The 8,818-nt window shown below is 38.4% G+C and overlaps 1 protein-coding gene across 5 annotated transcripts in view; it reads left to right on the forward strand.

The window, feature by feature from the left end:
- The window catches only part of LOC120776806 (protein sprouty), a 53,417-nt gene extending 45,236 nt beyond the window's left edge, over positions 1-8,181 (forward strand). For all 5 annotated transcript variants that reach the window (XM_040107806.1, XM_040107802.1, XM_040107805.1 and 2 more), the window contains one exon: positions 2,389-8,181. In XM_040107806.1, the coding sequence (XP_039963740.1) occupies positions 2,567-4,693 (2,127 nt within the window). In that variant the 5' untranslated portion in view covers positions 2,389-2,566 and the 3' untranslated portion in view covers positions 4,694-8,181. The remainder of the gene's footprint in view (positions 1-2,388) is intronic.
- The last annotated feature ends 637 nt before the right edge of the window (positions 8,182-8,818 follow it).

Here is an 8,818-nt window from a genome sequence, read left to right on the forward strand (position 1 = left end):
CGAAATTATTTTATAATTCTATAATAATTTAAACATTCCACGTATGCTTCGCTTGTCTTTGGATATCGCAGTGATGCCATAATATTCTGCTGCTGTTCATTGATTTTGAAGCAACATAAATAAATCTCACGGTGTTATCCAAAATGAACAAGCACAGAGCAAATCTCACTATGTCAAGTTGATAAAAAAAGCAAGCAAGCGGAATTTTAAGCCAAAACCAATTAATAGAAGATGAAAAATTAATTAAAAACGTAACCAACGCCCCCTAATTGACGTCATATCCGGTTTTGCGCGGGAGAAATAGCAACGTAGCAGAGCACAGCAGGCGACCAACAGCATGTGGGTACTCAAACGTACTCAAATGTGTGCTGCGCTAACGATACTCAATGGTTGAGAAGTAGCAAACAACATATGTACGCTCCATGCAAAGATTGAAAAAGACCGTTCCGGAAGAGAACATACCACGTTTTCAAAACTTCAGTTTACTTTAAACTTTCCAAAAGTTGCAAGTCTTATACTTTTCCGTCTATCTCAAATCAATTAAAACAGCAACCTTATTACAGTAGCGTGGAATGTAACTCACTGTTAACCGCAGACGAACTTTAAAAGCGACTGTTGCAATAACATTGCATAGCAGTATGGCACTCATGTTATGTCTGTTTTAATGTTAAGCGTAGCAGAGTGTTAAACAAATAATTAGCAAATATAAACATAAGAAAGTTGTTTCATTATCATGACTCTTCCTGAAATTTTAGGTTAAAAATAATGAAAATCATGGTTGCCTTAATGTCAAAATTTACCTCTCGCACTTATCTGATCTGGCAACTAACATGAGGGAACGCCAAAAGCAACGAATAATGAAGCACCATTATGATTGCCAAATCGAATGTAGTATATATGCACATATGTATGTATATTTGTAGAAATAAAGAAATTTTCTGTACCCAACATTGGATTTCGTATTTTTAAACATTTCACGTAATTGTGGCTATTTTTCAGTCGTCAATTTTTTAATTTCAAATTTTAAATTATCTTTTTGTGGTTATTTTTGGATACTTTAATGTTCACGAGTGGCGCGCGTGTGTGTGTGTCAATGTATTTGCATGTGTTGTGCGCTCGTTCTGTTTTTATTATTTCATTAATAAGAAATACAGAAAACAATTTTCGTGTAGCACAACAATAACAATAAAAACTCACAGAAACAAATTCCAATAGATTTTCATTGAAAGAAATGATTGCAGGCATTTAACGAAAGCTTCATATTTGTCTTCAGGGGAAATACATACCAATTTTTACTTGAACACACATCGATTAAATTAAATATTTGTTTATGTTTTCTGTTTTTGGGTTTTTTGTGTGCTATTTGGCCAAGCGCTGGCTGCCAAACGCCAAAGATTCATTCATTATTTCGACAGGCAATGTGTGGAATCGACAATTAAAGCAGAGAAAACGCAAAGCACCGAATAGATAAATATGCAAGCGTGCTAGGTGCTGGAATTATACGACAGATACAGACAGATCCAAGCAAATATTGACGCTTCCAGCATTGAACACACACTTACAGTTATGTGCGAAATGCAAGCTCCGACGATCTCAAACTCGAACATCACGGATGGCAATGGACTAATTATCTGCCTTTGCGAAGCAAATTTCATACATAGCACTCGCGTTTAAGAAAACGCCTATCTGATCAATGTTTTGTGGATTCCGTGTTGAATAGTTTCGAAAAACAGTTTTTGTTTACAGTTAATCACCTTGAACAACGCCAGCATACTCATGTGAGAGCATATGCGCATACCCGGCAGAGAAGCATGAGACTTTGTTCTTCAGTAGAATGTGGCCTGAGAGTACCAGGAGCACACCTGCAAAGAAAGTTTGATGCTCGGAGGTCTAAATATATTTTCATGTTGGGAAAAAAGATAAAGGAAAATGTTGCTGAGTTAAATTAAGAGTTATACATTTCTTGAATTTTTTGGGTGTTTCAAACTGAGTCTTCCTACTGGGCATTTGGGTATTTTTTTTTATATCCATACCGCAGTTTGCGTATGTGTGTGTTGTACTTATAAAAATGTAAACAATAAGACGGAAAAATACTTAAAATATTTTGGATATCGTTTTGCAAATTCCTCGCACCGAGTATTTATAATAATTTTGAAAACAAAGAAATTAATATTGGAATGTGTTGAAATATTTTTGGCTTAATGCAAAGTGCTATGCCGTAAATAAGAATCCTAATATGTAAATAAATTTTAGTACAAAACTATGTGCATAGTCATTCAGAGCTAGACTGAGTATATATTCTGACAAGACTTCTTTCCACACTTTTATTTACATAACAAAGTGCAACCAAATAATTTCCGGCTTCTCTTTTTGTCTCTCTCATTTCAGAAAGCCAATCGTTTCACATTCATCGCACTTCGAACTATAAAAATTTGCGTCGGATCGGCAATTGAGGATTTGACACGACTAGCCCGAAGAGCCGAGCAAAAGAATGAGGGAAACTGATGGTCCACGGCTAGCGTACCGAGGGCATTGAGATTTCTCAAGCAAAAGTTTGCCACACTACATGGATCGTAGAAATGGCGGCGATATTTTGGCGCCACCTCGGCCCCCAAAGCACTTACCACGTGTACATCGTCCCCGAGCACCCGAGCCAGAGACTATGTTAAACGGATCGCAAACGAAACCGGAGTGGCAACAGCAACAACAACAGCAGCAGCAGCAGCGGGAACAGGAACAAAAGCAGAAACAGCGGCAAATGTCGACAACAACGTCGACAGCGACAGCAGCAACGAACACGACGAGCACCGAAGTAGCGCAATGTACAATTAGTAATAACCAGCCAGAGCAACAGCAACAGCAACAGCAACAGCCGCAGCAGCATAATTTTAATAGCAACATTTATTCAAGTCAATATAGTATTACGGGGGCAGATCGAGGTGTTGGTACAAACAGTCGAAATGATAGTGTTGCCGTTAATGGTGTTACAACATTAATGCAACCAGAGTTCGAGGACTACGAGATTCATCATTTGACGATACTGCCGCAGCGACCGACCACACTGAATCTCAGCCGCAATAGCAGTCACGTGAGCACCACATCCTCTTCGACATCATCATCGTCCATAACTGCGGCGAATACGTTTACACGCCGCAGACAATTGCCGCCTACCCCGGGTGCTGCTGCACGACTACTTGTAAATAACAATACAAACAACAACAACAGCAGCAGCAGTAGCAGTAGCAACAACAACAACGTACGTAGCCAATCGAACAATAACGGTGGCTTAAGTGGTGGTCTCACTGGTTTACTCAGTCATTTCCATAGCACCGAACCAGCTGCTGCTTCATCAGTCACGCTGGCTCAACCGCGACCCGAGTCCCAGAGGCTCACCAACGAGTACGTCGATACTCCGTTCCGAAACGCTGCACCCAATGCTGGCTTACCGAATCAACTGCAGCTGCAACATGCTTCCCGCGCGCAACATCCGGCGGGACAGCATGATGGTGGCCAAACGACAACGCACCATCTGTTGTTGCTGCCACAGCGAGAATTCCGTCAACAGCAGCAACAACAACAACAACAACACCTGCAGCACCAGCATCAACATCAGGTACATTCGAACCGCTTGGCGGGAACAGTGGCTTCGACGACCGTCACGGCGGGCATCGACGGCACAGACGGCTTCTTACATTCGCATCATAATCACAAAACGCCTATGCCCACTGCAGCGACAACAACCTGTCCACATACTGGCAAGGTGATTCCAGTCGCGCCGAATGGGCACGGTAGCAGCAGTAGCAGCGGTTTGGGCAGCTTTACCAGCTCCCTGAACGCGCAACAGTCATTTACTCCGGCAATCACCAAACAACCCGCCTCAACGACCAGCCAAACGTCGCACATCGGCAGTAATAATTGCAAATTTGCTAAAAATCTTCCCGCATTCGACGACTTGTTAACCATGCACAACATAGCGACGGGCATTTCCACGCCACAGGGTATGATATCCGCTGTACACGGCGCCAGTCCGCTTGGTACACCCATCATACTGGGCAGCAGCGGTGATACATCCTCATTGAATCAGCTGCTTTGCCCACGATGCGGTCATTGCCGTTGCGAACAGTGCCAAAGTCCACCCCATCTGCCGCAAACGTGGCTCTGCAATAAGACCTGCCTATGCAGTGCCGAATCGGTCATCGATTATGTGTCGTGTCTGTGTTGCGCCAAAGCATTATTCTACCATTGCGCACGCGACAACGACATGGACTGCGATGATGGCTCCGGCACACCGTGCGTTGACAATCCCTGCTCATGCGGACCCTACAAACGTACGCAGCGTTGGGGTTGGCTGGGCGCACTATCGCTCGTACTACCCTGCCTTTGGTTGTATTGGCCTATGCGCGGCTGCGTATCCTTCTGTGAGAAATGTTACGGACGGATTGTGGGCCGCGGTTGTCGCTGTCAGCAGACGGACTCGCCAACCAACATTATACCGATATCACAGTTGGGCCTTAACGGAAACGGAAGCAGCGGTACGGCAAGCATTTTAAGCGGCAACAATGGTGGTAGCGATTCATTGAAATCAGCCAATGGACATCATCATCATAACCATCATCACCATCACAATCACCATATGCGAAAGGGCGATCTAACGCCTAAGAAACGACTGCTCGATTCAAATGGCGAATACTAAAACTATAAAGGCTACATACGAGTACATCGACAGCCAAACTGGTATAGAAATTTGTATGCGGAAACGCCATTTAACTAGGGTACTACTTGCGTATGAAGTACAGAAGTTGGATCAGAGAAGATTTATAACTGAAGAACCACTGCTGGCGGTGGGTTGTGGCGTGAGGCAGTCATAGAGAATAGAGACTATGTGACCGGGGTAAAAGGGTGGTGGTAGTAGTCTAGTTTATCGAGCAAAATCGCCTGATTGTAGAGAAGTGTTAATTGACTGACAATCGAGCAACAGTATTTTAATGTAAAAGAACTTGCATTTAGTGTGCGCAATGAGTTCCAATCTCTATCTTTCTCTATTTCTAACTCCTTCTCCCAAACTTATTCTTACCGCCGGACAGGTTGTAAACCCATCACTGATGCCACATAGCGCCGAGCCCGCCGCGGCAGTTCCTTAGAGCTAGAAACAGAAGTGTAGAGAAGACAGTAAACAGAAGGGGAAAAGAAAACTGCAACATTTTTACAACAAAAAATGCAGCACGAAATTAACTAAATGAACTATAACGGTGAAAGAGGAATAAGTTGAAAATAAAATTATAGATTGGTAAGAAAGTAAACGAAATGGGAAATTCATGAATAAACTATATATTTAGAGTAAAAAAAATAATAACCAAAGACTGCAAACAGATAATTATTAATTATTAGAAATGTTATTTAAAAGGGAATTAAAAAGCGTGCTTTCTAATTTTAACCATTTAATATTTCATCGTGCAAACGCAATTTTAATTTCAGTTTGAATTTTTCAATTTTTTTACCCAACACAGTCGATCGTAAATATGCCGTGTTTTATCGTAATTTGGTTGCAACGTTTTTCAGCAAGAAAATGTAGTAAATTTCCACTAAATTTCACAACCTATTCATTTTTACAACTAAACACTTTTTAATAAATTATTTTTGTTATAACTTTTTTATAAAAATTATAGTTATTTTCTTTAACGTTTTATTTGTTCACCATCTAAGTCAGGTCGCGGTGTCAAACATTGACATTTAATTGAATACTTTATAACATAATTCCATTGTAAAAAGAAAACTAAAAAGCAAACAAAAATAAAACAATTGTATATAAGAACTCGTAAACCAGGCGCTGGTACTCGTACGGAGTTGCAAAGTGTAAAACTAAGTGAAATAATCGGAAAACGAGAGTGTGTATATGGGAAAGCTTAAAGCTCGCGATAATTTAGAGGTTAGGTAAACGAATAGCTAAGGCAAATTAGGGTGCGCTTTTGAAGACGCTGGTCACTGAAACGGTACACAGAAGGCTTAGCTTATTTGGATAATTTTCATTCGTTTCTTTTCGAAATCGTAAAATTTTATTAATAGCAATGTGAGCGGGAATATGCAAACATACCAAACAAATGTGAGTCTGTGTTAGTTAAAACCGATTACCTTGAGTATTTGGATGCGCTCCAAAAGTCCGACAGAATACACTCATATTTAACAGTTTGACACTCCTTTTGAGCAAAACAGATAACAATAAAACTGAAAAACTGAAAAACTGAAAAACAGCGAAAGCAATGCAGTCAATAATGAAAATATCCGCAAATGGATATCGTAAATGGGCGTTTCGGTTTTTATGAAAGCCGCTTGCCTTTAGCATTCTCTATGTTCTCTGCGCGCTCGCATTCACACATTATTCCTTTGATTCCTACAGTCTAAATTACAGAAACGCGAAATAAAAAGCAAATTATATACAAATTATATATGCACGTACACTGACAGGCGTTTGTATGTGTATGTACTGATAAAAAATAAGAAACAAAATCTTCGTAAAATGTATTTTATATAGCAAACTTTTTGTAGCGCATAAAAAGAAAATCTGAGAAAAATATAAGCATAAATGTAAAACATTGCTCCTCACAACGAAACAAGGAAAGCGGCGAAAAAGTAAAGGCAAACGTTACATCTCTCATCAAATCAGCTAGTTTAGGTCTCGCAATAACCTGCAAAGGTCAGAGATCAATAGAGTTATGAAATTTGCAAAAATTGCTAGAAAAGCTTACCAAAACGAGCTGAGTACTAATCAGCGACGCTGTTTTGGTTTTGTAAAGCTTGCAGTTGAGATCTGGATCACTTTATATTTATATTTCTGAAACGCTTTCACTTTCTATAGCTTTAGTTTTCAAAAAGCTAAATGAAAATGTTCAAGTTAAATGTGAGTTTTCAAAGCTGACGAATACGACCGAACGGCGGTTGCGCCGTAAAGTCAAACTCGTGTTTACCTCATTTTAATATCGGTTTTGCCATTATAGCAAAAGCAAATTACAATAGTTTTAATCAAAAAGCTCACAAAGCAGCAAAAAGCTCACAAAAAGCTCTAACTAAAGTTTTTTTCAATTGAAGCTTTGGCTTATAAAGCTTTAACATTGAAAAAAGTGGTATTTTTTACAATTCTGTTTCTGTCGAACAAATTTGTCTCTTCTTGTCATTTGTATTTGCATATTTTCTCTCACAAAGCATTCAAAATCAAGTGGGATCTTTTGGAAGTTGGCAACTAACGCAGCTTCTCTTGAAACGATTACAACTTTTGCGGTAAATAAAGAATTGCAAAGCCATAACTAATTGATTTGATGCTATTTTGCCTGAAATGCTGTCGGCGGAGCCATAGAAAATATAGAAAATTATACACAGCTATATGTACATACATACTTATACTTACATACACATGTTTCCAGTCGTACGATTTAATGTAAAACGGAATTAACGTAATTTCATAGCGGCACTTTCATGAAAAGATTTAAACACCAAACAAATTAGCAGAGAGTAACTAACAAGTAAAGATTTAAATACGAAAACTTTCTACTCAAATGGTAAATTTTATTTTTTTATACAATACAAGTGAAAAACGTTTATTTTATACGAAGAATAATACAAAAATCCTATAGTTGGTTAAAAAAGTAGGTAAAAGTGTAAATATGTATATGTAAAATGTGCGACCTAAATTCTAAATTATTTACCAAGCGAAATTTTTAAATAAAACACACTACAATGCAGCACTACTTTATACATACAATGTACATAGAGGGTATATATACATGATTCCTTATATCCACTCCGAGATATGTCTGTAGTATTCCGCGCAGAAAGTGTAGTGAAATGATTATAATTTACACAGTTATATTGTGGAAACCAACGCCAATTTAAAGTCCAATCAAAAATCGTCACTTATCTTTGATAATTAAAGACAGATAAGAACTGTAAATTGTTTCGTGTAATATTGAGCATAGTGAGTAGTGGTACGAAGCTAAATTTACTAAATTTTATTTATACTTACAGATATATGTATATATCTATATATATATATACATACACGTATATATAAATGTCACTATTCAATAACTGAAAATATAGTTGTAATGTGAACAAAGGTTAAAAATACAAAAACAAAATGCAAAAAAAAAACACAAAGCAAAACAAAATACCAAGCTAATCTTAGTTATTAATTTTAGTTACGGAATTTAATTAATGTATGTATAATTACGACTATTATTACTATTATGACTATTATTTAAATTTAGACAGAAACTATATTATTGTTACACAAATATAATTAAAATTAAACTTGAGCGAAGTAAAATTAAATTGTACATGTAATTAATGTAAAATTGAGACTAATTTAATATTATGTAAAAAACAACAACAACAAAACTAAAAGAATAGAAGTCGACTAAATCTATAAAAAAAAGTAAAGCAAACTCCATACCTGTGTGTGTGTGTGTGTAATTAGGCGGAGGGAATGCACGGCAAAAATCGCGCTTTGAACTCGGAACTCCGAAACGCAGCCGAGCCGTAGAAAAGCGCTTGCATTAAGCAGCCGTTAGCACAAAAGTGCAAAAGCAATGCTTTATCCTGTAAACCAAAAAATTTCAAACGGACCACGCCTACATCACACGCGCGCATAGTCCTTTGGGTGCTGCTCACCTTCTCAGGCTGCACGCGTCGGACACTCGCTTGGACTGCGCACGACTTTTGTATGGCAACTCTGCGCCTAAATGCACACACACATGCATAAGTATATACATTCACACATACACACGTTTGAGCCAACGTAAAAAGTCGAAATAATCGAAATATGAGA

The sequence above is a fragment of the Bactrocera tryoni genome, chromosome 5, assembly GCF_016617805.1.
Source record: "Bactrocera tryoni isolate S06 chromosome 5, CSIRO_BtryS06_freeze2, whole genome shotgun sequence".
In the NCBI taxonomy this organism is placed as follows: domain Eukaryota; kingdom Metazoa; phylum Arthropoda; class Insecta; order Diptera; family Tephritidae; genus Bactrocera; species Bactrocera tryoni.